The following is a 14,952-nucleotide window of genomic DNA, read 5'->3' as shown; positions in this document are numbered from 1 at the left end:
ATAATATTCTTCACACCCATTGGGTGTCCACTGTGAGTGTACATATGGATACCGTAAGGATACCATGTATGCACAAACAGCGTCCACGGGTTGATTCTGGTGGACTGTGAGTGTACATACGGATACCGTAAGGATACCATGTATGCACAAACTGCGTCCACGGGTTGATTCTGGTGGACTGCGAGTGTACATACGTATACCATAAGGATGCCATGTATGCACAAACAGCGTCCATAGGTTGATTCTGGTGGACTGCGTGTGTACATACTGATACCGTAAGTATACCATGTATGCACAAACTGCGTCCATGGGTTGATTCTGGTGGACTGCGTGTGTACATACGGATACCATAAGGATGTATGCCATGTATGCACAAACAGCGTCCATAGGTTGATTCCGGTGGACTGCGAGTGTACATACGGATACCGTAAGGATACCATGTATGCACAAACTGCGTCCATGGGTTGATTCTGGTGAACTGCGAGTGTACATACGGATACCGTAAGGATACCATGTATGCACAAACAGCGTCCACAGGTTGATTCTGGTGGACTGCGAGTGTACATATGTATACCGTAAGTATACCATGTATGCACAAACTGCGTCCATGGGTTGATTCTGGTGGACTGCGTGTGTACATACGGATACCATAAGGATGTATGCCATGTATGCACAAACAGCGTCCATAGGTTGATTCCGGTGGACTGCGAGTGTACATACGGATACCGTAAGGATACCATGTATGCACAAACAGCGTCCACAGGTTGATTCTGGTGAACTGCGAGTGTACAAACGGATACCGTAAGTAAACCATGTATGCACAAACAGAGTCCACAGGTTGATTCTGGTGAACTGCGAGTGTACATACGGATACCGTAAGGATACCATGTATGCACAAACAGCGTCCACAGGTTGATTCTGGTGAACTGCGAGTGTACATACGTATAATGTAAGGATACCATGTATGCACAAACAGCGTCCACAGGTTGATTCTGGTGAACTGCGAGTGTACATACGTATAATGTAAGGATACCATGTATGCACAAACAGCGTCCACAGGTTGATCCTGGTGAACTGCGAGAGTACATACGTATAATGTAAGGATACCATGTATGCACAAACAGCGTCTACAGGTTGATTCTGGTGGACCGCGGATTGGCGCCGATTGTTCCGACTCCTGACATGACTACGCCCTAGTACTTGAAATACTTTTTCATGCCAAGCTTTCCTTGGTCTTCCTCCGCACCTTTTTCCAGCTACTTTCTCCTCATTGGTTTGTTTTACTATTCTTACCTCATTTATTCGTTCCTAACGTTCAAACCTTCTCATTAAACCAATTTTTGTATTTATTTGATAATACTCGTGTCAGCCTTATATTCTTCCTTATTTCACCATTGGAACATCTGTCATACACCGTTTTGCAGCACATTTGTATGAGAGATCACGTTTTGACTGCATTCAATCTTCTTTCACATTTCTTTTGCTTAACTTCCCATGCATTAGGGTTGGTACCAGGGACTCTATTGTATACTGACATTAAGATTTTGCGTACATAATTTTTATATAACTATTTATCAATTTCCTAACACAAAAACAACACTGCGCTAGATATTTTAATTGACTGTCTTCAAGCAAACAGAGGGTCTTACCAGAACAACGTTGTATGTGACAAAAAATCCAAAAAATATAACTAACTAACTAACTAACCACCACGCCGCTTCTCCGCAGGGGTAGGCAGAGAGAATCAAACGCCACACCACTCTGTCTCTGTCAACATTCTTCGCCTCTTCCACGTTCGTGCATCTCCTCATACATACCCGACGATTATTACGACTCCTGACCCTTGCGGCTTTCAAGTATTTGACATACTTGATTGTGCTAAGTTTTCCCTTGTCTTCCTCTGCTTCTTTTTCAAACTACTTTCGCCTCATAAATTTGTTTTATCGTTCTTTCCTCACTCATACGTTCCACATGTCCAAACCATCCCAACACACCTTTCTTTATTTTATCGATAATGCTTATCTCAGCCTTGCATTCTTTCCTTATTTCATCATTCGAACATCTATCAAACATCGTTTTGACACACATTCGTCTGAGGGATCGCATTTCGACTGCATTCAGTCTGCTTTCATCCTTGTTTTAAAATATTTATTAAATACTTTTAAAATATTTACCAAACAATATTTTTTATCCAAAAAAAAATTGTTTCTTTTAAAACTTTCTTCTTCCTGGCTCCATCCAAACTCATCGTCTTTGTAGACTGTTGGGGTCATCTCTCCCCGTCCTCAGGTTGTAGGTCCTTCTACCATGGAAAACGTCACCTAGGCCATGCCTTGAATCATGTTATCTGGCGTCTCTCATGTGTGTGATTATAATCCAGGATTCGGACCTCACATACTAATAAAAGAGTTTCTGCTCAATAAAAAGCTTCTTTTCATCTCACCAATAGACGTCTCTAGTAAAGTTCTAGTGATCCAAAAACACTGTTTCAAAATGGGTTCATATATAAATATATGGAATTTGAGTAGTATGGTTGTCAATAATGGGTAGAATTGGTGAATGTTACACATCGCTCACTCCTTTCAAGAACGTCATAAATCAAAAATCGATTGATTTTTGATTGATTTTTCCGGAAAACGTTTTTAAAGTTTAAAAATTTAACACAATATATTAAAAATAAATATCAAGACACTTATTGAACTTTTTACTGCACAACAGATCGTTTTAGGTAAAACCTGAAGGTTTTTTCTCCATTCGAAAAATAGTTAGTATATTTAAAAAAAATAATTAAACAATACCTTTTCTTTAAAATGCAAAAACTACACTTTCAGCCCTGTAGCGGGTAAATATTAATTTAAAAATATGCCTCTTTTGCTGGGATATAGTACATTCTCTGGGCATTCCGAAAACATGCACAGCTGAAAATTGATGATTTTTGATTTATGACGTTCTTGAAAGGAGTGAGCGACATGTGTAAAGTGATTACTTAAACCAGCCTTTGACGGTCGTCAGCCCCGTAAATGCCCAGACTTCCATATTCTTCTTCATCTTTGATGAGTTGTCAAAAAAAAAAAATATTATTATGTATTTGAATATACATTAATCAATTTTTAAACATTGTTCTTGAAACACTATAAATTCACTAGAGACATCTATTGGTGACATGAAAAGAAGTTTTACATTGAGCAGAGACTCTTTTATTAACACTGATGTTTATTTTTTATTATTTAGTTGCCAGTTACAGCGTTTTTCTGGTCGCACCTTCCTGCGGTGACATTTGACACCGCGACTAACTTGTTTATCGCCCGACCGTGACTAAGTTCACAGCCGGTATCCAGTTTTGATCGTAGCGACCATCAGTCGGACAGTCGAGCTTGTTCAATGTCGCGAGCGGACGTCGCGCCTCCGAATGTCACCAAGCTGTCGACATACAGCCAACAAGGAACTGCGAAGAAAAGTGTCTGTGAATTTCCTAGAATTGTCATACTTTTTTGCTAAAAAATACCGAGATTGTGAAGTTCAAACCAACTTTATGAATACCTAAGCGTTTTTTGTAACGTATAGTATCGCATTTTATTGCGTGTGGTCGAAAATGTTTTTAAAAAATCGAAACATTAGCAGTTTGAAGTTTGTTTTGGTCGATATTTTTGCTCGTTATAAGCGAATAGTAGCTCGTTATAACCGTGCATAAATGTATGGAGTAGGTCACAAGCCAAAATGTCAACCAATGTTTCCTCGTTATATCCGACGTCTCGCAATATCCGTGCTCGTAATAACCGAGTATATATATATATATATATATATATATATATATATATATATATATATATATATATATATATATATATATATATATATATATATATATATATATATATATATATATATATATATATATATATATGTATATGTATATATTATATTCATAGTTAATCCTCTTAATTAATTATAAATGAAGTATAATATAATAAAAAAAAAGTATAATAATTTATATTTATTTGCTGAAAACATTAAAAATGCCATCTGGCAACGCTCACGGAACAAGCATAGGTCCACTCTAGTTGCAAGCCTAAGAGCTACTGCCGACTGCAGCTAGCCGCTAGCCGGAGGAAGACTGAGAACATTGAGCTTTGAGCTCCTCGCGCTTGCGCAGTGCAATATGCAAGAGTGAGATGCGAATGTAGTGTCGCGCTTCCCGCACATTCTTCACGCGCTGTTTATACGCGAATTTGTTTCCGATATTCACAAAATACCTCTGAGGGAACCGTTAAATTGTGATTATTATTGATAATATTTTTTTAAATGAATGCGTAAACATGTTATGGAGGAATACCTAACCTTGTATTTATTATATTTAAAGAGGTATTATGGTTATTAGAAGCAATGTGTACAAGGTACACAACACCGGGAAGAGAGGGTTAAGATCAATTTTTTAAAAAAATATTTTTATGATGCTGACGAGAATTGAACCCGAATAGGACGGGAATAATATGGTAGCCAATACTACGTCACGAAAGCTATATAAAAAGTATACTTTATAATATTTTTCGACATCTCAACATATATAGATGAAAAAGAATATGTAAGTCTGGGCATTGTCGGGACTTTAGGTGAACACTTAGAGACGCGAACATTCATCAATTCTATCCATGACCGCACTACTCAACTTTTCGGAAGTTCTATATATTTCGTTCAAATTCGAAACAAATGGCTTGACTGCACTTGAATGGTGTGATTAAAGGTTTCTATTGAGAAGAACTTTTTCATTTATATGTGAGGTCGGTAATTGGAGATAGTCCAGATTTGTGAACAAGTATTTTATTATTTCATTTTTATTTTTTATTTGGGTTAACAACAGTAACATACATATGTAAAATAAAACATAAAAAGATATACATTAAATAAGGCAATTATATATATATATATATATTTATATATATATATATATATATATATATATATATATATATATATATATATATATATATATATATATATATATATATATATATATATATATATATATATATATATATATATATATATATATATATATATATATATATATATATATATATATATATATATATATATATATATATATATATATATATATATATATATATATATATATATATATATATATATATATATATATATATATATATATATATATATATATATATATATATATATATATATATATATATATATATATATATATATATATATATATATATATATATATATATATATATATATATATATATATATATATATATATATATATATATATATATATATATATATATATATATATATATATATATATATATATATATATATATATATATATATATATATATATATATATATATATATATATATATATATATATATATATATATATATATATATATATATATATATATATATAATATCCTCGAAATGCTCCATGACCCGTAAAAAATTGAGCCAATACATAGTTCAATTTGTGGTTAATTTAATTCATGTATTTCGGATTAAAATGTCATATAAAGGGACATAAAATAGAACCGTTATGTCGACTCGTTTAGATAACTGAATTCGCAGTAACGGCGACTTAGAAAGCGCGAATGTGGTACAAGGAATGCAGTATTCGCAAACGCTGTTAATATTTGACCTGAAATTTTATATTTTTCTTCTTCTGCTCTGTGTAGGCCTTGTGGCCTGTTTTTTAGGAGGGATTAGCCTCCTGAATGTCGATTTCCAGCTGTCAATCCATCTCTTTTGTCGTCAACCTTGAAATTGGCTTTGCAATGCAATGTGGGGGAGTCTGGATGGTTCCAATCTCCTCACACGCGGATCCCATTGTCTCCTTCGTTGCCTTCCCCATATAATGACATGTCGCTCACTCCTTTCAAGAACGTCATAAAAAAAACTTGATTTTTCAGGATAACGTTTTAAAAGTTTAAAAATAAAACACAATGTATTAAAAAAATATATCAAGCCACTTTTTGAACTTTTTACTGTGCAACAGATCTTTTTAAGTAAAACATGAAGGTTTTTTCTGCATTTGAAAAATGTTAAGTATATTTTTAAAAATAATTAAACAATACCTTTTATTCAAAATGCAAAAACAACACTTTCTGCCCTGTAGCGGGTAAATATTATGTTAAAAATATGCCTCTTTTGCTGGGATATAGTACATTTTCTGGACACTCCGAAAAACATGCAGAACTGAAAATTTACGATTTTTGATTTATGACGTTCTTGAAACGTTAAATCAAAAAACTTGATTTTCCAGGAGAACGTTTTCAAAGTTTAAAAATATGATATAATTTATTAAAAATAAATATCAAGCCACTTATTGAACTTTTTATTGTGCAACAGATCTTTTTAGGTAAAACCTGAAGGTTTTTTCTCCATTTGAAAAATATTTAGTATATTTAAAAAAATAATTAAACAACACCTTTTCTTCAAAATGCAAAAACAACACTTTCTGCCCTGTAGCGGGTAAATATTAAGTTAAAAATACGCCTCTTTTTCTGGGATAAAGTACATTTTCTGGGCATTTCGAAAACATGAACAACTGAAAATTGACGATTTTTGATTTATGACGTTCTTGAAAGGAGTGAGCGATTTGTTAAAACTAAATATTCCGGTATATTGGTGTCAAATTCATTTAGTTTTTAGTGTATATTCTTTATTTTAAAAACTGGTTTTGATATTCATACTAATTTCGTCTTGTTTACAAAACGTAGTACTGCATGTAGCTAGCTTGTTTATGTCCAGAATGGTACATTAGACCAGTACGGCTGTCCAAACTTAAAACACAGTAAGGGACATTTTTTTGTAGTACGGTTTTGCATTTTTGGACTAAGTACTAATCTACTTAGTCCAAAAATGCAAAAAAACGTACCTACTACTAAAAAAATGTCGCTTACTGTGTTTTAAGTTTGGATAGCCGAGTATTCGTGTACCCTGGTGATTAGTTTGTGTGCCGCGGAAAAACGTCTAGTTTTGTGAACATAAATTATTATTTATTGCTTTGGCGTTTAATTTGTAGAACTCCATTTTAATTTATGTATTAATTTTTAATGTAATTTTTAATTAATTTTTATGTATTAATATTGTCCGCCTCCGTAGTGTAATGGACAGCACGCTCGGCTACCGTTCTGGAGGTCCCGGGTTCGATTCCCAAGGGAGGTAAAATAAATATAAGTGATTTTTTCACTGAAATATTTATTCAATATTACCATGGACTGGTACCTGAAGCCGAGGGCTGATCACCCTTCCTTCATGTGTAAACGATCAAGATAACACTGCATTTATATGACACAGTGCCCTATGCACCGTTGGGGTGCGGATAAGGGTTTTATTTTTATTATTATTAATTTTTAAATTAAACACAGATTTATTTGAGTCGACTAAGTTGTATTTTTCATATTTTTTGACATCTCATCAAAGATGAGGAAGAATATGGAAGTCTGGGCATTTACGGGGATGACGACCGTCACAGGCTGGTTTATCTTTTCATCTCACCAATAGATGTCTCTAGTGAAGTTCTATTGATTCAAGAACAATGTTTCAAAATGGGTTCATATATCGCTCATTCCTTTCAACAACATCACGAGATCGTTTTTAAAGTTTAAAAATAAAATGAAATTTATTGAAAATAAATATCAAGCCCCTTTTTGAACTTTTCACTGTGCAACAGATCTTTTTAGGTAAAACCTGAAGGTTTTTTTCTCCATTTTAAAAATATTTGGTATATTAAAAAAAAAATAATAACAATACATTTTCTTCAGAATGCAAAAACAACACTTTCTGCCCTGTAGCGGGTAAATATTTAGTTAAAAATATGTCGCTTTTGCTGGGATGTAGTACATTTTCTGGGCATTCCGAAAACATGCACAAATGAAAATTGACGATTGTTGAAAGGAGTGAGCAATATTTAAAAACTTCCAAGAATTTGAGTAGTGTGGTTGTAAATAATGGGTAGAATTAATGAATGTTACACGTGTAAAGTGATCACTCAAACTAGCCTATGACGGTCGTCAGCCCTGTAAGTGACCAGGCTTCCATATTCTTCTTCATCTTTGATGAGATGTTATAAAATAATATGAAAAATACTCCTTTGATTGGAGACAATCCATATTTGTGAACAAGTATTTGGACACACTTTTGAAATGTTGCATTTAAATTTCCTTTATTGGCTTAAAATAATACTTTGGAGTTGTCTTTTTCTTCCTGGCTACATCCCAGCTTATTGTCTTTGTAGACTGTTGGGGTCAGCTCTCCTCTTCCTCAGTCTATAGGTCCTTCTGTCCTGGACAACTATGGAGCAGTATGCTGAATAATTATAGTTTTATATAGGAGTTCTGCAGTGTTTCCATCTTATAATGACTGACATTTAAATAAGCTGTAAGATAAGTCCAAAAAACGTTATCGAGTGATCGTGAAAAAGTGACAAATTTGCAGTAAAAATGATTTTTAATATGTCTCGAAAGGACCTTTGCGGTGTCCTGATTTTGTTCGCCGCAGCCAGGATATCTGCGGCCAACCCGACTTCCTTTTCCCGCTATGAAATTGAACCAAACAATTTCAACAACCAACGAGTGATGTCATCGCAGGATGCGTTCGACCAAATCCAAGATCAACACGAACAAAAGGAAAGCAGAAATTATCAGAATATATTGACTACTACATCAGAAGACTCGGAAGACATACTCGAAAAAGAATGCGGCCTAAATATACAAGATTACTTAGTGAACAGAGAAGAATTGCCGATTTTTTGTGTTAAAAGTATCAAAGCAGACGATAAAGAAGCAATTGGAATGAAAGACAAGCTAAAAGAAGAAACCAGAAAATGTAACAGCTTTCTTTGCTCGTGGTACAATGAAAACTGCAAACAAAACATGAAAAAGGAGCACAAATTTGACTCCACAGATATAACGCTGAAAATTGAAGATCCGAACGTCAAAAAGTGTAAATGCGTCTTCAGAATATGGAATCAAGAAGGCTGTGAGAAAATTTTAGCAGTCGAACTTAAGAAATCGTCGAGGAAGGACTATATCCAACAACAAGATGGCTTTCAAAGGCTTGAAAGCAATCAGGCACGGATGCAAAAGAGGTCGAATTATAAAACGACCGTTGCTGATTCGGACGCCGTGTTTTTCGGCGAAGAATCGGAAGACGACGACACGAGGTGGCAGAAGCCGCCAGCCCCGAAGACTGGTCCGTTTGATCGCGCGAGGTATACGGAAGAGGAGAGAGCCTGTTTTGCAATTCGCGCTGTCAGATTTGAGGGGAGTTGTCACGAGCTGAATTCGGTCAAGGCGTGTCCTGGTGAGCCTCAGCAGTGGTTGGTGCTGGAGAGGCCTACTGAGGATGGAGGGGCTCCACTCCAACCAGTCTGCAAGCCGAAGCCTTGCTCCAAGCCAGACGAGGTATTTTGGTCATTGTTGTACTACATATATTTCTACTACACTCCATTCTTTTCTGTCTAAACCTTGCTCTAAGGTTGATGATGTATTTTGATCACACTTGTACTATATTTCTACTACACCTTACATTTTTCCACAAAATACATCATTATGTAGTCCATTCTTTTCTGCTCTAATTCTAGCTCCAAGGCTGATGAGGTATTTTGGTTATACTAGTATTTTAATTCTTCTAAGTGTAGTAAGTGTGTTGAAAGTGTTCGATTCATTCACATAACACATCGTTCTTTGGTCCATCCTTTGCTGCCCCAAGGCTGACGAGGTATTTTGGTCATACTTGTACCATATTTCTACTACATATATAATATATAATAGCTGTTTATATTTTTTTCTTTTTTTAATATTATTTTCACTTTAGCCCTAAATTAAGTCTGCCTATCAATCTTCTTAACTGTTGCTATATTTTATTCTAGCTGTTTACTTTTAACTCATTTGACATTTGTGAAATTTTGTAATTGGAATGTTACAATTACCTGTTTTATTTGTTATCCATTATTGTAAAAGTGTTTATGTTAATGTTCTGTGAAATTTCTAAATAAATAAAATAAAAATAAAATAAAAACACCTTCAACTCTTCCACATAACACATCATTTTTGGTCCATTATTTTCTTTCCAAACCTTGCTATTGAAGCATTTTGGTAATACTCGTACTAAAATTTTAGTACACCTTTAATTCCTTCACATACTCGTAATACATCATTCTTTCGTCTATACTTTTCTATCCAAGCCTTGCTCCAAGCCTGACGAGGTATTTTGGTTATTCTTGTACTAAATATAATTGTACTACATTGTATTGTATATACTTGCACGTTTCGGCTTCCGTAGTGACCATTTCACAGTTGGCAGTCCATGTTACAAAAGACAAATAGAACAAACAGATCCTCGATTTCCCACGTAGCATTTCTGGTGACAAATGTGTACTAATGGTAGAAAATAAGTTTAAATGTTTTACTTTTTGTAGAATTTGTTACCAAAAATGCTACAATTAAGATTATTGTTACAACGACAAAAATGGATGTAACCCTACCTGTCCAATTTACGAAAACGAAATAATTTAATATCATATTCTCAATATTATTAATATTAAAGCATTTACTTTGTGGTTAGTCATTTTTACTTTTTATTTTAGTATATTATTAGTATATAACCACTCACTGAGATTTTTATGTCTACCGGTTTCGAGACGTACCCGTCTCTTCGTCAGGACTGTCACTACAACAGCATGCAAACAATTGTTGCATGTAATTTATTGTTTAAGTAACTTGCAAGGGGAATTTGACATAGTTTTTGGGGGAATTCTCAAAATTGGCATTGGCAACGCTGGTATAGCCAGATAAGATTTAATATAACTGATTCTTGATAAGGTGATATGGGGAATGAAAGGGAATTGTTTTGGTAGTACTTGTTTTAGGTCATAACTAAACTTGTTTCTTCTTAGGTGTACTGGCCGCCATCCAAGGCCTGCGTTAAGAAGTCTGATGCGCTGAAGACCTGCACCGGGAAGGGGCAGCTGGTGAAGTCTGATGCATTCGGAGACGGATTCTGCACTTGTGATGATGAGAAAGGATCCATTGAGGTAATTATTACTAGTTAAAACACCTTTGTACTCTTATCACAGTTCTGTGTGATTGGTTTAATTCACGCATGGTCAGTCTCTGCCAGGTCTTTTCCAAATAAATACCGAACAGTGAGCTTCAATTGTTAATTTATATAACTAACTAACTTACTAACCATCACGCTGCTTCCCCGCAGGGGTAGGCAGAGAGAATCGAATGCCTCACCACTCTGTCTTTGCCTTCTTTGCCTCTTCTACGTTCATGCGTCTCCTCATTCATCCCCGACGATTATTACGACTCCTGACCCGGCCGCTTTCAAGTATTTGAAATACCTGATTGTGCCAAGTTTTTCACGGTCTTCCTCTGCTCCTTTTTCTAATTACATTCGCCTCATAAATTATAAATAACTCATAAAAACTCATAAAAACTTGAAAGTGGTCCGGTTGGGAGTCGTAATAATCGGCAGGTATGTATGAGGAGACGAATGAACGTGGAAAAGGCAAAGAATGTTTGCAAAGACAGAGTGGTGTGGCGTTCTCTTCTCTCTGCCTACCCCTGCGGAGAAGCGGCTTGATGGTTAGTTAGTAAGTTAGTTAATACAAAGTACCATTGCACAAGAGCAACAAGCTAACATAACTTATATTTCTTCTCACAAATGAACGCTTCCAGCCATGTCTTATTTGCTGCCCCATGCATTTCACCACATGTCAGACTGAAATTACATCGTATACATAATTCAACCTTTACCATTATCCACACTTAATTATTACTTTAAGTCTTGTACTTTTGGAAATTGATCCATACCATTTTGTATAGGCTCTGCCTGCTTATATCGCTCACTCCTTTCAACAACGTCATGTATAAAAAATTGTCAATTTTCAGTTGTGCATGTTTTCAAATGCCCAGAAAATGCACTATATCCCAGAAAAAGCGGCATATTTTAAAGTTTATATTTACTCGCTACTGGGCAGAAAGTGTTGTTTTTACATTATGAAGAAAAGGTTTTGTTTAATAATTTTTTTTTAATAAAGGAAATATTTTTCAAATGGAGAAAAAACCTTCAGGTTTTACCTAAAAATATCTGTTGCACAGTAAAAAGTTCAATAAGTGGCTTGATATTAATTTTTATTACATTTAATTATATTCTAAAACTTCAAAAACAATCTCCTGAAAAATCAAGTTTTTTGATTTATGACATTGTTGAAGTGAGTGAGCGATATGTGTGTTTTTAATAGTATATTTTAACTTATTTTTTTATTTTGATTTACAGGGCAGTGAAGATTGCCATACATTTTACCAGCAGGGACCTTGCAAAACGGACGAAATACTCACCTACGATTCTAGTACAGGCTTCGCAGTATGTTCTGCAGATATCTGCTCTCAGCACAACAACCCTACATCCGGCCGATCGAAGAGAGACTTCTCATACGAGAAAACACACCACATCAGTAAATACGGAGCGACCGATCCACACACCTTCCACGAGGCAAGAAATGAGGAATCTAGAGATGTGTTCAAGCGAAATGTCGCTGGTATCAACGGATACAAAGCGAATAACAATGATCAAGTTGCAGATCTAGAGGCAAAGGAGATAGATCCATACAAATTTGAATACATCGAAGACGCTTTTGCAAGGATGAAGAGGCAGACTAGACGAAGAACAACGATGAAACCCGTAGCTGCAAAGAAGTACTTTGCTCCTATGAACAATACAGGCGATTGTTTCAGGCTTGGCTCTCCGGATCCCTGCGCCCATCTTGGCTCCGACGTTTTCTTCAAGATAGATCCGTTCTTGCACTTTCCAAGGTGTGTGCAAGGATCTCTGGAGCTGTTTTTGATCGACGGAAGACCTGGCTGCAAAGTGGACGAAAAGAACAACTGCAGAGAGGAAGTCAAGCTGGCTCAAACTAACGAGAGGGACTTCTTGAACAGTCTTATGAAGCAGGCAAGAAGGAAGCGAACTGTCAAATCTTAAGTATTTAGATTAAATATGTTTGTGTTTGAAGTCAGTAGGTGTTTTCTGCTCATATTTACTGCAGATGCACCGCAATTCTTGAAATTTTGTATAGCTCACTCCTTTCAAGAACGTCATAAATCAAACATTGTCAATTTTCAGTTGTGCATGTTTTCGGAATGCCCAGAAAGTGTACTATATCCCAGCAAAAGCGGCATATTTTTAACTTAATATTTACCCGCTACAGGGCAGAAAGTGATCTTTTTGCATTTTGAAGAAAAGGTATTGTTTAATTATTTTTTTAAATAAACAAAATATTTTTCAAATGGTGAAAGGCTTTACCTAAAAAGATCTGTTGCACAGTTAAAAGTTCAATAAGTGGCTTGATATATGTTTTTAATACATTGTATTATATTTTTAAACTTTAAAAACGTTCTCCTGAAAAATCTAGTTTTTTAAATTATGATGTTCTTGAAAGGAGTGAGCGATATGTATAATCCTTTGATACGATATTTTGAAATATCAGTACTTGAGTCAATATTTTCTTTGTGATTTTACAGAAATATATTTTAATTCATAGTTGTTTGTTTATTTTTCCATGACATGTTTTAAAAACATTATTACAGAATAAATTATTTTTATTCATATAAAATAAGTAACTCTTTATTTTTCAAAATATTAAAGCTTATATATTCTTCTTCCTAGCTCCATCCCATCTTATCGTCTCTGTAGACTGTTGAAATCATCTCTTCTCGTCCTCAGGTTGTAGGTCCTTCTATCATGGACAACGTCACCTAGGCCATGCCTTGAATCATGTTATCTTTCTGCAGCATCCATGAATTCTTTGATCTTCCTCTATATGCCTTTCGAGGAAGATCCATGGCGATTGCCTGGTTCACAATATGGCTTCTCTAAGTCTTATGTACCCATACCATTTCAATTGCCTTTCCTTTTATTTTAAAATATTTAAGCTATGTAATAAATAAAATTTCCTTAAAAACAGATGTATTTTATTTATTCATTCGAACCCTTATCCGCACCCCAATGGTGCATAAGGCACTGCATAATATAAACGCAGTGTTATATTGATTTATAACGCACGAAGGAAAGATGATCAGCCCTCTGCTTCGGGTACCAGTCCAGGGTAATATTGAATAAATATTAATATACAATAAATAAAAACCCTTATCCGCACCCCAATGGTGCATAGGGCACTGTGTCATATAAACGCAGTGTTATCTTGATCGTTTACACATGAAGGAAAGATGATCAGCCCTCTGCTTCGGGTACCAGTCCAGGGTAATATTGAATAAATATTAGAGTGAAAAAATCGCTTATATTTATTTGACCCCCCCTGGGAATCGAATCTGGGACCTCCAGAACGGTAGCCGAGCGCGCTGACCATTACACTACGGAGGCGAATATATTATTTATTGTATCATAATATGTCTCTCCTACTTTGTTTTATTTTTTTAAATATTAAATTCTTTAAAAAAACTATATTTTTAAATATTTAAAAAAATATGACTGCCTAATTAAAAAAAAATAAATTCAAGGAGTGATATCAAAGTCTGGAAAGTGTCCTATCTGGGGCATGTTCTGAGAGGAGACAAGTACGAGCTATTGCACTTAGTGGAGGTCCACGAGGTGTGGGCAGAAGGCAGATCTCCTGGCTCCGGAATATACCAGGCTGGATGGGGATCAGGACTGTCTAGAGCTGCCCGAGACAAAGACAATTACTCTCAAGTAACAGTCGACTAGGGAGATCCTGACTGGACATATAAAGAAGAAGAAGAGGGGGGTTGGACATGTGGCAGCACTGGAGCCTAGTGTTAGCTTTCTCAGCTAACTGACCTTCTCACATTGGCCTTCCATATTGATTCTAAATATCTATTTTCCACTGTATTTTATGTTATAAGTAGCTGTAATGACCACACGTTATTTATAAACAAAATA

At 35.1% G+C, this 14,952-nt stretch overlaps 1 protein-coding gene across 4 annotated transcripts; it reads left to right on the top strand.

The window, feature by feature from the left end:
• Positions 1-3,366: 3,366 nt before the first annotated feature.
• On the top strand, positions 3,367-13,994 carry LOC148310328 (uncharacterized). 4 transcript variants are annotated; one of them, XM_088258669.1, is made up of 4 exons: positions 3,367-3,457; positions 8,359-9,431; positions 10,925-11,062; positions 12,313-13,994. In XM_088258669.1, the coding sequence occupies exons 2-4, from the start codon at positions 8,469-8,471 to the stop codon at positions 13,015-13,017; spliced, it is 1,806 nt and encodes a 601-aa protein (XP_088114795.1). In that variant the 5' UTR covers positions 3,367-3,457; positions 8,359-8,468; the 3' UTR covers positions 13,018-13,994. The 4 variants fall into 4 exon arrangements, with proteins under 4 accessions (XP_088114795.1, XP_088114792.1, XP_088114794.1 ...); XM_088258666.1 differs by having other exon boundaries at positions 3,367-3,459; positions 8,349-9,431; XM_088258668.1 differs by having other exon boundaries at positions 3,367-3,459; positions 8,294-9,431.
• Positions 13,995-14,952: the final 958 nt, after the last annotated feature.

This window comes from Brachycentrus maculatus, unplaced genomic scaffold (genome assembly GCF_059751285.1).
Source record: "Brachycentrus maculatus isolate JH-2025_06_01 unplaced genomic scaffold, ASM5975128v1 h1tg000101l, whole genome shotgun sequence".
NCBI lineage: Eukaryota > Metazoa > Arthropoda > Insecta > Trichoptera > Brachycentridae > Brachycentrus > Brachycentrus maculatus.
The sequence above is the reverse complement of the archived record's forward strand: the minus strand, read 5'-3'. Positions and strand labels throughout refer to the sequence as shown.

Bases quoted from the DNA above. Each gene is read 5' to 3' on its own strand.
- LOC148310328 (XM_088258669.1), top strand. From the start codon at position 8,469: ATGATTTTTAATATGTCTCGAAAGGACCTTTGCGGTGTCCTGATTTTG. The intron at 9,432-10,924 runs GTATTTTGGTCA...GTTTCTTCTTAG, and splicing joins CTTGCTCCAAGCCAGACGAG to GTGTACTGGCCGCCATCCAA. The intron at 11,063-12,312 runs GTAATTATTACT...TTTGATTTACAG, and splicing joins ATGAGAAAGGATCCATTGAG to GGCAGTGAAGATTGCCATAC.